This window comes from Melanostigma gelatinosum (assembly GCF_949748355.1).
Source record: "Melanostigma gelatinosum genome assembly, chromosome: 17".
In the NCBI taxonomy this organism is placed as follows: domain Eukaryota; kingdom Metazoa; phylum Chordata; class Actinopteri; order Perciformes; family Zoarcidae; genus Melanostigma; species Melanostigma gelatinosum.
The window spans coordinates 18,911,804-18,925,846 of NC_136650.1; the positions used below are offsets into that span (position 1 = coordinate 18,911,804).

Genomic DNA, 14,043 nt, shown 5'->3' on the forward strand with positions numbered 1-14,043 from the left:
GTGAACGTTGTCATCTCTTTTCCCAGCCTGAGAACCTGCTGGTGGCCAACGACTCCAGCGGCCAGCCAGCGGTCAAACTCACAGACTTTGGTGATGCCGTGCAGCTCAACAGCCTCCACTACGTCCACCCTCTGCTGGGCAGTCCGGAGTTTGCCTCACCAGAGTTGGTCCTTGGAGACCCCGTGTCGCTGACCTCTGACCTGTGGAGCCTGGGCGTGGTGACCTACGTGCTGCTGAGCGGCGCCTCCCCCTTCCTCGACGAGAGCGCAGAGGAGACCTGCCTGAACATCTGCCGGCTAGACTTCAGCTTCCCCAGGGATTACTTCCAGGGCGTCAGCCAAGCGGCCCGCGATTTCATCTGCCTGCTCCTGAGGACCGACCCGGGCGACAGGCCTCCAGCCGGGCTCTGCCTCCAGGAGCCGTGGCTGCAGGCCGGTGTGACCGACGGCCGCGCCAGAGCCGAGGGCTGCCTGGACACCTCCCGCCTCATCTCCTTCATAGACAGGAGGAAACATCAGACTGACGCTCGGGCCATCGGAGGAGTCAGGAGCTTCATCCAAAGTCGCCTTCAGCCCCAAGTTTAAAGGAATGGATACACAAGTTCAATCCCTGCTATACCGTAGGGGCCGCAGGCTCCTCTGGAACTGAGCATCTTGGTGGTCTAGATGTAAAAAGGAGAAATAACGAATGCTGATCTTATCCTCTTTCACAGAATGTTGATTAAAGTCCTGTAGTCCTTTCACCAATTAAACTGAGAACCATTGAGGTCTTAAGCCAATCAGAGCCCGAGAGAACAGAGTTCTCACCAATCACGTTCAATTAACGGATGCCCTACTGTCTACTGCTGCTTGCTGGTTTCAACTCAAAACGAATTTTGTAGTTAAAAGAAAAGAAAAAAGAAAAAAAACGTAATTTATTTTAGAGTTCAAGCTGATCAGAAGAGCCGGGAGCAAACTGCCCTCTCGTTGCTGGCGGGACACAGACGTCTGTGTGTTTTTGCTCTTTTACACTAAAACTCGTCACTCAAAAGACTTTTGAGAAGCAGCCCTTTCTTACAGAAATAATGTATACAAAGGAAAAGTGCTGTCTACGTTTCCAAGAAAAGAAAAAAAAAAGAATGCTCATCAGTTGAAAGTTGCTTCTTTTGGACTCTGTAGACACCCGGAGACGGCGACTGAGGTTCTTGACTTTATTGAGACATTTGTACGTCCGATCAGAGCTTTTTTTTCGATGGCTGCGCTTATAAAATGTACCTAAATCTAAGATACCATGATGACCGTGTCGCGAATAACAATGCTGCACTGTCCGATCGGAGAAGAAACATCAGACGTCGTCGTTTGCTTTTCCTAGAACAAACTTGTGTTGCGCAGATATGAGATGTTTAAGCCTTACCTTGAATATAGACTTCGGCCTTCTTTCCCCTCACATTCACGGCGGACTCCCGCCTTTCGGATGGCGGGACGCGAGACTGTCGGAGGAAACGGCGATCGCCGATCAGACGGGGAGTGAATGTGGAGGTAGACGAGGACAAATTACTGTAAATGCACTCATTGTATGTTATGTTTGATTATCATGTGCAATGTTGCGGCTTTAACATTTTATGCAACTATTTATGAAGACATCTGTTGTATCTGTAATAAATCTAGAGAAAAGCATGTACTTGGTACTGCAAGCACTGCTGGTAGTTTGTGTTTATTTGATCTCTCGAGTGTTACGACTTCCAGGCCAGGACGATCTACAATCATTACGCTTCAATCAGAAATTATTTAACACCTTTTGTACTCTTTGCCTCTGTAGCATTGGTGCACCAAAGTTGCTCTCGCGTTATAGTACTTAATAAGACAATGTTTCACGTTGGGTCATCTCTGACCGTGTGGAACGATTGTTTACTGTAGTTAAACACAATTAGTTATTTTAGTCTCTCTTAAAAAAGCGTTGCCGTTTTATTTCAAAAGAACGGGAGATTGTTCTACATCATTTACTAAATGGTGTTCTAACTTTGTGTACTTGTTGCCAAAATATTTCTTTCAGAAATCCTGTTATTTAAAAAAGAGAAACTTCCCTAAAACGGCGACGAAACAATGTTTTTTTGATTCGTTTTTCCCCCTGGTAATTAAAAGAAGACACAGCGTTGGTATAACCACTTAACTACACGTTGATCCGATATGAGGTGAGGATGAGTCGCGTTTAAACCTCTTCTAGCAGGAGCAGAGAAGTCCTCTGTTGCCTTTATATTTATTTTAAAGGTGTGCACAGGCCGTTAAACACGGAAACTTGGACTGGATACCTCAGTTTAGGGTTTGTTTGATTTTTCATTGTCTTTTTTTGTCATGTTTGTGTCCACTTTCATTTGTTTCATAAATGACATGTTTTTATGGGGTTTTTTTATCTTTGCATGTATATTCCTTTGTACAGATCATATACATTTTTTCTTGTAAATATTCTCATTTTACCATCAGTTATTTGAAGATTAAACATAATGAACACATATACCCTGTTTGACATTTTATTTTAGTATGGCATGTTTGATTTTGTTTTATTAAGCATTACTTTGTTTTTTTGATGAGACATTCCTCCCCGACGTTTCATGACTGGGTGCCATTTGAGAATCTGTCAGTTTGTCTGGCAGGTACTCTGCACATCTACATGGCTTGGTTTTCACTGCATACATAAGGAGCTGTTGTGTTCAAACTTCGTTCCATGAAGTAAAATAATTGTAATCGATTCAGTAAACTGTGTGGCAACCCATTTCCGTCAGCAAAAAAAAAAAAAAAAAAAGTTGACGCTAGTATGTAGGAAAGTCAGGTTTTTTAAAATTAAGTCATGAAAAAAAGTCATAAAAAGTATATTATGTCAGTCATAAAAAAGTAAGTATGTCGAAAAAAGTCATAGTATAGAATGTTGAAAAAAGTCTGTTTATCATGTTAAGTCATAGCATAGTATCTTGAAAAAAGTAATGAAAAAGTAATATAGTATCTCGAAAAAAAACTTAATGGTATGTCGGAAAAAGTCAAGGAAGAATTCCTAGAATAGTATGTTGAAAAACGTCATAGTATACTGTCCAAAACTCGTGAAAAAAGTCATAGTATATAGTGTGTCCACAACTCGTGAAAAAAGTCATAGTATAGTGTGTCCAAAACTCGTGAAAAAAGTCATAGTATATAGTGTGTCCAAAACTCGTGAAAAAAGTCATAGTATAGTGTGTCCAAAACTCGTGAAAAAAGTCATAGTATATAGTGTGTCCAAAACTCGTGAAAAAAGTCATAGTATATAGTGTGTCCAAAACTCGTGAAAAAGTCATAGTATAGTGTGTCCAAAACTCGTGAAAAAAGTCATAGTATATAGTGTGTCCAAAACTCGTGAAAAAGTCATAGTATAGTGTGTCCAAAACTCGTGAAAAAAGTCATAGTATATAGTGTGTCCACAACTCGTGAAAAAAGTCATAGTATAGTGTGTCCAAAACTCGTGAAAAAAGTCATAGTATATAGTGTGTCCAAAACTCGTGAAAAAAGTCATAATATATAGTGTGTCCAAAACTCGTGAAAAAAGTCATAGTACAGTGTGTCCAAAACTCGTGAAAAAAGTCATAATATATAGTGTGTCCAAAACTCGTGAAAAAAGTCATAGTATATAGTGTGTCCAAAACTCGTGAAAAAAGTCATAGTACAGTGTGTCCAAAACTCGTGAAAAAAGTCACAGTATATAGTGTGTCCAAAACTCGTGAAAAAAGTCATAATATAGTGTGTCCACAACTCGTGAAAAAAGTCATAGTATATAGTGTGTCCAAAACTCGTGAAAAAGTCATAGTATAGTGTGTCCAAAACTCGTGAAAAAAGTCATAGTATATAGTGTGTCCAAAACTCGTGAAAAAAGTCATAGTATATAGTGTGTCCACAACTCGTGAAAAAAGTCATAGTATAGTGTGTCCAAAACTCGTGAAAAAAGTCATAGTATATAGTGTGTCCACAACTCGTGAAAAAAGTCATAGTATATAGTGTGTCCAAAACTCGTGAAAAAAGTCATAGTATATAGTGTGTCCACAACTCGTGAAAAAAGTCATAGTATATAGTGTGTCCAAAACTCGTGAAAAAGTCATAGTATATAGTGTGTCCACAACTCGTGAAAAAGTCATAGTACAGTGTGTCCAAAACTCGTGAAAAAAGTCATAGTATATAGTGTGTCCACAACTCGTGAAAAAGTCATAGTATATAGTGTGTCCAAAACTCGTGAAAAAAGTCATAGTATATAGTGTGTCCAAAACTCGTGAAAAAAGTCATAATATATAGTGTGTCCAAAACTCGTGAAAAAAGTCATAGTATATAGTGTGTCCACAACTCGTGAAAAAAGTCATAGTATATAGTGTGTCCAAAACTCGTGAAAAAAGTCATAGTATAGTGTGTCCAAAACTCGTGAAAAAAGTCATAGTATATAGTGTGTCCAAAACTCGTGAAAAAAGTCATAGTATAGTGTGTCCAAAACTCGTGAAAAAAGTCATAGTATATAGTGTGTCCACAACTCGTGAAAAAAGTCATAGTATAGTGTGTCCAAAACTCGTGAAAAAAGTCATAGTATATAGTGTGTCCAAAACTCGTGAAAAAAGTCATAGTATATAGTGTGTCCAAAACTCGTGAAAAAAGTCATAATATATAGTGTGTCCAAAACTCGTGAAAAAAGTCATAATATATAGTGTGTCCAAAACTCGTGAAAAAAGTCATAGTACAGTGTGTCCAAAACTCGTGAAAAAAGTCATAATATATAGTGTGTCCAAAACTCGTGAAAAAAGTCATAGTATATAGTGTGTCCAAAACTCGTGAAAAAAGTCATAGTACAGTGTGTCCAAAACTCGTGAAAAAAGTCACAGTATATAGTGTGTCCAAAACTCGTGAAAAAAGTCATAATATAGTGTGTCCACAACTCGTGAAAAAAGTCATAGTATATAGTGTGTCCAAAACTCGTGAAAAAGTCATAGTATAGTGTGTCCAAAACTCGTGAAAAAAGTCATAGTATATAGTGTGTCCAAAACTCGTGAAAAAAGTCATAGTATATAGTGTGTCCACAACTCGTGAAAAAAGTCATAGTATAGTGTGTCCAAAACTCGTGAAAAAAGTCATAGTATATAGTGTGTCCACAACTCGTGAAAAAAGTCATAGTATATAGTGTGTCCAAAACTCGTGAAAAAAGTCATAGTATATAGTGTGTCCACAACTCGTGAAAAAAGTCATAGTATATAGTGTGTCCAAAACTCGTGAAAAAGTCATAGTATATAGTGTGTCCACAACTCGTGAAAAAGTCATAGTACAGTGTGTCCAAAACTCGTGAAAAAAGTCATAGTATATAGTGTGTCCACAACTCGTGAAAAAGTCATAGTATATAGTGTGTCCAAAACTCGTGAAAAAAGTCATAGTATATAGTCTGTCCACAACTCGTGAAAAAAGTCATAGTATATAGTGTGTCCAAAACTCGTGAAAAAGTCATAGTATATAGTGTGTCCACAACTCGTGAAAAAGTCATAGTACAGTGTGTCCAAAACTCGTGAAAAAAGTCATAGTATATAGTGTGTCCACAACTCGTGAAAAAGTCATAGTATATAGTGTGTCCAAAACTCGTGAAAAAAGTCATAGTATATAGTGTGTCCAAAACTCGTGAAAAAAGTCATAATATATAGTGTGTCCAAAACTCGTGAAAAAAGTCATAGTATATAGTGTGTCCACAACTCGTGAAAAAAGTCATAGTATATAGTGTGTCCAAAACTCGTGAAAAAAGTCATAGTATAGTGTGTCCAAAACTCGTGAAAAAAGTCATAGTATATAGTGTGTCCAAAACTCGTGAAAAAAGTCATAGTATAGTGTGTCCAAAACTCGTGAAAAAAGTCATAGTATATAGTGTGTCCACAACTCGTGAAAAAAGTCATAGTATAGTGTGTCCAAAACTCGTGAAAAAAGTCATAGTATATAGTGTGTCCAAAACTCGTGAAAAAAGTCATAGTATATAGTGTGTCCAAAACTCGTGAAAAAAGTCATAATATATAGTGTGTCCAAAACTCGTGAAAAAAGTCATAATATATAGTGTGTCCAAAACTCGTGAAAAAAGTCATAGTACAGTGTGTCCAAAACTCGTGAAAAAAGTCATAATATATAGTGTGTCCAAAACTCGTGAAAAAAGTCATAGTATATAGTGTGTCCAAAACTCGTGAAAAAAGTCATAGTACAGTGTGTCCAAAACTCGTGAAAAAAGTCACAGTATATAGTGTGTCCAAAACTCGTGAAAAAAGTCATAATATAGTGTGTCCACAACTCGTGAAAAAAGTCATAGTATATAGTGTGTCCAAAACTCGTGAAAAAGTCATAGTATAGTGTGTCCAAAACTCGTGAAAAAAGTCATAGTATATAGTGTGTCCAAAACTCGTGAAAAAAGTCATAGTATATAGTGTGTCCACAACTCGTGAAAAAAGTCATAGTATAGTGTGTCCAAAACTCGTGAAAAAAGTCATAGTATATAGTGTGTCCACAACTCGTGAAAAAAGTCATAGTATATAGTGTGTCCAAAACTCGTGAAAAAAGTCATAGTATATAGTGTGTCCACAACTCGTGAAAAAAGTCATAGTATATAGTGTGTCCAAAACTCGTGAAAAAGTCATAGTATATAGTGTGTCCACAACTCGTGAAAAAGTCATAGTACAGTGTGTCCAAAACTCGTGAAAAAAGTCATAGTATATAGTGTGTCCACAACTCGTGAAAAAGTCATAGTATATAGTGTGTCCAAAACTCGTGAAAAAAGTCATAGTATATAGTGTGTCCAAAACTCGTGAAAAAAGTCATAGTATATAGTGTGTCCAAAACTCGTGAAAAAAGTCATAGTATATAGTGTGTCCAAAACTCGTGAAAAAAGTCATAATATATAGTGTGTCCAAAACTCGTGAAAAAAGTCATAGTATATAGTGTGTCCAAAACTCGTGAAAAAAGTCATAGTATATAGTGTGTCCAAAACTCGTGAAAAAAGTCATAGTATATAGTGTGTCCAAAACTCGTGAAAAAAGTCATAGTATATAGTGTGTCCACAACTCGTGAAAAAAGTCATAGTATATAGTGTGTCCAAAACTCGTGAAAAAAGTCATAGTATATATTGTGTCCAAAACTCGTGAAAAAGTCATAGTATAGTGTGTCCAAAACTCGTGAAAAAAGTCATAGTATATAGTGTGTCCACAACTCGTGAAAAAAGTCACAGTATATAGTGTGTCCAAAACTCGTGAAAAAAGTCATAGTATATAGTGTGTCCAAAACTCGTGAAAAAAGTCATAGTATAGTGTGTCCAAAACTCGTGAAAAAAGTCACAGTATATAGTGTGTCCAAAACTCGTGAAAAAAGTCACAGTATATAGTGTCCAAAACTCGTGAAAAAAGTCATAGTATATAGTGTGTCCACAACTCGTGAAAAAAGTCATAGTATATAGTGTGTCCAAAACTCGTGAAAAAAGTCATAGTATAGTGTGTCCAAAACTCGTGAAAAAAGTCATAGTATATAGTGTCCAAAACTCGTGAAAAAAGTCATAGTATATAGTGTGTCCAAAACTCGTGAAAAAAGTCATAGTATATAGTGTGTCCAAAACTCGTGAAAAAAGTCATAGTATATAGTGTGTCCAAAACTCGTAGTATAGTCAGGCAGCTTTGGCGCCACACATTGGGAATCCCTGGTATAGTGTGTCCAAAACTCATGAAAAAAATCTGTATAGTGTGTCCAAAACTCATGAAAAAAATCTGTATAGTGTGTCCAAAACTCATGAAACAATTCATAGTATACGGTGTCCAAAACTCATGAAAAAAATCAGTAGTGTGTCCAAAACTCATGAAAGAAATCTGTATAGTGAGTCCAAAACTCATGAAAAAATTCAGTATAGTGCGTCCAAAACTCATGAAAAAAATCAGTAGTGTGTCCAAAACTCATGAAAATAATCTGTATAGTGAGTCCAAAACTCATGAAAAAATTCAGTATAGTGCGTCCAAAACTCATGAAAAGAATCTGTATAGTGAGTCCAAAACTCATGAAAATAATCAGTATAGTGTGTCCAAAACTCATGAAAAAAATCTGTATAGTGAGTCCAAAACTCATGAAAAAATTCAGTATAGTGCGTCCAAAACTCATGAAAAAAATCAGTATAGTGCGTCCAAAATAAGTCCAGTATAGCATGTCGAAAACAACTACGGAGAAAGTCATAGTATATGTTAAAAAAGCTATAGTATAGCATGTTGAAATAAATCAAAGTAAAATAAGTCATACAAAAGTCAGAGTCGAGTGTATTTATGTGTCTTGAACGTATTGAATGCTTTTCTACTGAGACACATACCAAGGGTCTGTAATGCAACAGTTACACTGCTTTGCTGTTTGTAAATTGTTTGGTTCATTCAAGCATAAAAGTCAATGAGCCCACCGGCCTGACTTCATTCAGTCAAACATGTAATGAGTTGGGTTAACCAAAGACAGTCACGACAGCAGGTCCTACAAACAAGAACATGAACTCGCTGGTTTGTGGGAGGGGGCGAACAACACAGAACCAGACCAGACATTTTTGGTTTATAGCAACATTGTCTTTTATTCTAATTTCCAATAAACAGAGAATATATCAGTCCCTTATTTGTACAAAAATACCTGAACAGGATACAATGTCGATCCAGGAGCCGTACAGACAGAATGAAGCAAAGCAGTGGGGTTACCTGGAAAAGAATGATAACGGTTTATATGCTCTTTGATTCTTTCCCTGAAATGTCAATTCGACTTCAGCCCATATTGATCTCAACCCAAACATAAAACACAACCGACACTAGGTCAGCTCCACTTGCACCTACACTGTGAGTCACCAACGTCGACGTGACTTGTATGTGATGTTGACCTGATATTCGGATTCATTAGTTCCAGTCGGCTTCAGTTACAGCGAACTGTAAATGAACGCAGCGAGTTGGACGGATGGCAACTAAGGACTTGATACCGTTCACAGACAAGAGGCACCTGGTGCAAGAATAGGCGTAGTTAAGAAAAAGAGTTAAAACAAACAAACTTTGTTATGCACCTTAAAATCTGAGTAAATGGTAATAATGAAGTGCACTGCGCTCTTGAGCTAAGGAGTATAACTGCACTACTCGTGATGATAGGTGTGCAAAAGCTGCTAAGAATATCCCCAAGGGTTACGCATCGGTGTGTGTGCTCATGGCGAAAAACCAGTGGTACGTGTACGTGTGTGTGTGTTTGTGCGTGCGTGCACGTTTCATATCCACTCATTTGCTTTCAGTTTTCTTGAAACTGGAAAAAAAACCGAATGGAATCGGACGTGACAGACAGAGAGGGGATATTCAAAAGATGTGGTTTTCAAACAGAATGGCATCAGAATAGCCGGTCAGCTTACACACAACTGATGTTCAGAAATTTGACACACGCCAAAAATCCAGTTTGATCTCTAAAAAATAAAAAAAACAGCTTCATTTAATACTGTATATACTGTGGTATATTCTTTTGTTTTTATATATATAAAAGGTAATTTTGTGGCAAACCAAAAGAAAATACACAAAAATCTCAATACACAGACACAATCAAATAATGGAAATAAAAGGACTAAATAAATCATTCTTCATTTTACACGGAGTTATGAGCATAAACATAACACCCCATACATAGTGATCTGTGACCTAGGTACAGTGTTAGATCTACGTCTTCCATAGCTTCACATACTTAGAAAACAAATGATACTGTATACTGGTATATTCATATACTTGGGCTTGTGTATGGGATTGCATTGTAGCACAGTGATTACAAATGGAGGCAGGAGGAGAGGACCCATAGCGACGTGGCTCTGCGGCCCCCTTTCTGACGGACAGGAAAGAAGTGAAGACTGGGAATGCTGGGAGACGTCCAGCCAACCTCCCGTCTCCTCTAAATCCTCGGCTTCACCCAACCGACAAACAACCTTCCTCTTACTGTCTCTAAAAGGCAAGTTATGATAACCAGCAGACTAAGCAATCCTGAATAATGACTATAACAGTCTGGCCATCCACATATACACACACATACACACATACACACACACACACACACACACACACACACACACACACACACCACAGGGCCATAGCTTACAGGCTGGACACAGGTGGGGAAAGGGGGGCTGGGGATTCAAGCATTATCCAATCCCTGGAGCGAGTCTGCCCTGGCTGACTAAAAAGGCCTGATTGGTGGAACGCAGAGCTGGCGAGTCATTCAAGTCACGTGATTGGTCGACCGATGGTGGCAGTGGATTGGGAGTCAATGACAGTACTTGGAGAGAGTTCAGTCAGCCAGGCAGGGGGTCTGATGACCCTGTGGACTGAGAGAGAGTCTGGCACCGGATGGAGAGGAGGAGGAGGTGAGGCTGAGCAGGTGTTTTGTCACATGTCTGCAGGGATTTCCACCCGCTGGTCACATGACATCAGGAGAGGGCCTATTAATATGGGTATCGGTGCTCGATAGCTTTGAAGATCATCAGACGACATGTTAAAGCCACTTTGCATGCCAGTATAGCATGTGGAAATAGTTGTTTCAATGCCACCACTAGGGGGCGCCAACGTTGGATAATTTCAAATAATGGCGTGACGGTAGATTTGTTTCGTGATTAAGTGTCAGATTCTACTTTTTCTTCTGGACCCACTTTGCCTTGTACACCTGCCTCATCTCCTTTTCACTTCATCTCCCAGAATGCTTTTCTACAACCACACAGACATAGGTATGGCCGTGCTGTTTTCAATGAAATATTGACCCATAGCCACAGAAATTGAGCTAGCTAGTTAGCTAGCTAGCCTAACTATAAAAGGCTGCCAGTAATGCTTTCTTTCTTTGATTGGTGGCAAAGTTGTTGATTTTCTTAATTGATTGGTGAATCGTTGGTAGTCGATAAAATGTCAGAAAATTACAACAACAAAAAATGTCCATTACAATTTCCTAGATACCAAGGTGAGGTCTTCAAATTCTTCTGTCTGACCCACAGTCCGTAAGATATTCAGTTTCCTATAACGCAAGACGAAGAAAAACAGCAAAAGCTCACATTTCAGAAGCAAGAATCATCTTTTTGTTTCTCGCATTTTGTCTTAAAAACAGATTAGTGATTATGCAGATAGTTGCCAATTAATGTTCTGTTGTCTAATCAATGAATAACTTCAGCTCTGAAGTAATGAATGAACACTTACAGCCCCTTACCGACAACATGCCCGATGGCTACAAGGCATTCTGGTCTACCGTGGCTCCTCTACCTTTCACTGTCATGAATGTCTGCTTGTTCGATTATTGCAAGATTGCTGTTGAAGAACGACGTCCTTATTGTGCGATTGTGAGGGACTGACAGCACAACCTGATGTTCACCACTGATGCGAGTGAACTGAGATAAATACAGCATCCCAACCAGGAAATAGGCCCAGAAATGCCGGTTTGCATTACCAGCACCTGTTTTTATGAATAGTCAATGTTGGTCAATACACTTATTTGCTTTCTCGTAAAGATTTAGATGAGTAGATTGACACCAGTTTCCCGTCTTTAGAATATCTGAAACAACGAGAGAAAGGAACCCAAAGTCATATTTAAAAAACGTATTTCCATCGCAAAGTTACTAGCCAGCAGCTAGTTAGCTTAGTTGAGGAAGTCGCCCAGCCAAGAAATAATTCAGCACACAACCACTGGTAAAACCACACATTGTCATCTTCAACAAGATATAATGTGTTAATTCGTGAGCTTTAGAGGCGCTAGGAGGTTTGTTACACCTGGAAAGAGACAGGTCAGCCGTTTCCGGTCTTAATGCTAAGCTAAGCTAAGCGTGGTATCGATCTTGCCATCTAACTCTCCACTAGAAAGTGAAAAAGAACATTTGCAAAAATGTTAAACTGTCCATTGAACATAATCTTTGACTCTGTTGATGTTACTCCATCTTCTTGGAATAGGTTACTGTATCTGTGCATTGTAGTGTAGCTTCCATTTCATACACGAGGCTCACAATTTTCACTTAAGGCGAGTGAATCTCATTCCACTGTGTGTTGACGCACAATCAACGAGTTCACATTTCAAGTCATTTGATCAATTCCACATTAAAACAAACAAAAACAAAAAAACAAAGATTACGGGAGTGCTTCCTTTGATTTGTCTGTTTCTGGAGAGAGGGAACAGTGGTCAACATGACAGCTCCAACCCATCAATATCAAATCAATAATCTGAATGTGCAAGCAGTGAGCTCAGATCAGACTTAGGAAAGACAATGACATTCAACGACAAATTCACCAACAGATTTAACCCTTTCCATAAAATAAAAATGGTAGAAGCTTGGGGGCGGACACACTTTTCTGGAATCTATTTAAGTCTTCCTCCTCTTCCTCATTGTCTCCAGACGCACAGTCAGTTTTTACCAACGCATGGTCATGTTGGTTCAAGCCACACGGACAAACCTCCCTGAAAGGCACTGCATAATCAGCCCCGACTCTCTCTTTGCTCCCACGCCACTGTCATCCAATCGGAACTGGTGGAAATTCACGCGCATGCTTTTGTTTTTCAGAAGGCATGCAGGAGGAGGAGGAGGACGAACGGAAAAGCAGGCAGCTTCATTTAGCTAGAGAGAACAGCTGTCGTCTGTCCGCCCGGGAGTGCAAAACTAGTTCTGCATTGAATAAACAGTAATAAAAACAGCATTAAAATGACATCAAGTAATCAACTCCGCAAGAGAGGCTTGTTGCAGCCTTCCCGATAAACATTCCTCTGTCCTTTCAGCAAAACCCTCGCCACTGCTCGGCTTATCTTGCCTTCAGCTACTTCTCTTTTTCTCTCCCGACTTTTCTCTGAGCTTCGGTGGAGGAGGAGAGGCCGGATCGGGGGTTTGCGTCTGGGGATCGTGAGACAACAGGACACAGCAGAGAGGAAGCATCGAGTCCGCTCGGGTGTCGCGGCGGGGCGGGGCGGGGTGTCAGCTTATTCAGACTGGACTGCACAGGTTGAGAAAACTCCTGGATCGAGTTTGATAAGACCAGGAGAGGTTCCCGTCCATCCCTGATTATCGACGAGGAAGTCAGAGGGTGGTGCGGTCACCACAGCTTATCAGGCCTGGAGGATGAGGGAGGTTCGGAGGGGTTGAAGGACTCTGAGGGAGGGACCCAACCCGAGAGACCCGAAGCACTCTTTTTTGAACAGACCTTAGTTGTCTTGTGATTTCACTACATGCGGTCTCTCTCCAGGGTCAAAACGGCAATGACAAAACAATCTCTCCATGACAACATCGCAGGAATGCTTGAACTGTCCAATCGGTTCCTATTCCAACATCCAAAACAGCGGTATGGCGGAGAAAAGCACTGGCGCACCGGGGGAAATCAAACCTCCAATGCCGGCTCCTGTCGAGTTGTTCACATCCCCAAAACTTGACTTAACTTTTCTCTTATCTGCTCAACCTCATTGCGTTGGTGAGGGAGGGGCAGATGGGGGATAGGGGTCTCAGGGTGAGAGGTGTGCAAAAAAAGGGGTCGGAGGTGTTGGGGGCGTGGAGTGTCACAAGGCCACGGCGGTGCAAGGGTGTTTGAGCTTGCAGGGCAGCACTCCTCTGTTGAGCTGGTAAAACTCCACCAGGTGGATCAAATCGGTGAACTTGGTGGCGCCGTCGTCGAGGCTGAAGAACACCTGACCGTCCTCCTCACACTTTAGACCGGAGCCAGAGGGAGGAGAGAGGACAGTTAATTAACCCTCACACGACTATTGGACGGATAGCCATGAAATATTGTGCAGACATTCACAGGAGGATGAATTGAACTGACTTTGGTGATCCCCTGACTTTTCATCTAGCGTCCATCAGCAGCCCAACACCTTCTGCCGCATACCTTACCTCTAGCGGCAGGTGAAAAACAATGTCTCCATTGTAATTTGGGTGAACTGGCCCTTTAAGCCTTTTCAAGTTGATTTATTTACTGTAATAAAATAAATTCAAACAGATGGCTGCCTGGGAGGAAGGAAACACTTATTTTAAAATCTTAAAAAGGCATGGTATGTAGCAGGCCAGATGTTT

General features: G+C 40.0%; 2 protein-coding genes across 6 annotated transcripts in view; one reads left to right on the forward strand and one right to left on the reverse strand.

The window, feature by feature from the left end:
- The window catches only part of LOC306791467 (triple functional domain protein), a 67,907-nt gene extending 65,417 nt beyond the window's left edge, over positions 1-2,490 (forward strand). For all 3 annotated transcript variants that reach the window (XM_079288193.1, XM_079288194.1, XM_079288191.1), the window contains one exon: positions 27-2,490. In XM_079288193.1, the coding sequence (XP_079144319.1) occupies positions 27-584 (558 nt within the window). In that variant the 3' untranslated portion in view covers positions 585-2,490. The remainder of the gene's footprint in view (positions 1-26) is intronic.
- Positions 2,491-8,559: 6,069 nt separating this feature from the next.
- The window catches only part of LOC306791534 (growth factor receptor-bound protein 10-like), a 42,243-nt gene continuing 36,759 nt past the window's right edge, over positions 8,560-14,043 (reverse strand). For all 3 annotated transcript variants that reach the window (XM_079288309.1, XM_079288310.1, XM_079288311.1), the window contains exon 17: positions 8,560-13,679. In XM_079288309.1, coding sequence (XP_079144435.1) covers positions 13,533-13,679 — 147 coding nt within the window. In that variant the 3' untranslated portion in view covers positions 8,560-13,532. The remainder of the gene's footprint in view (positions 13,680-14,043) is intronic.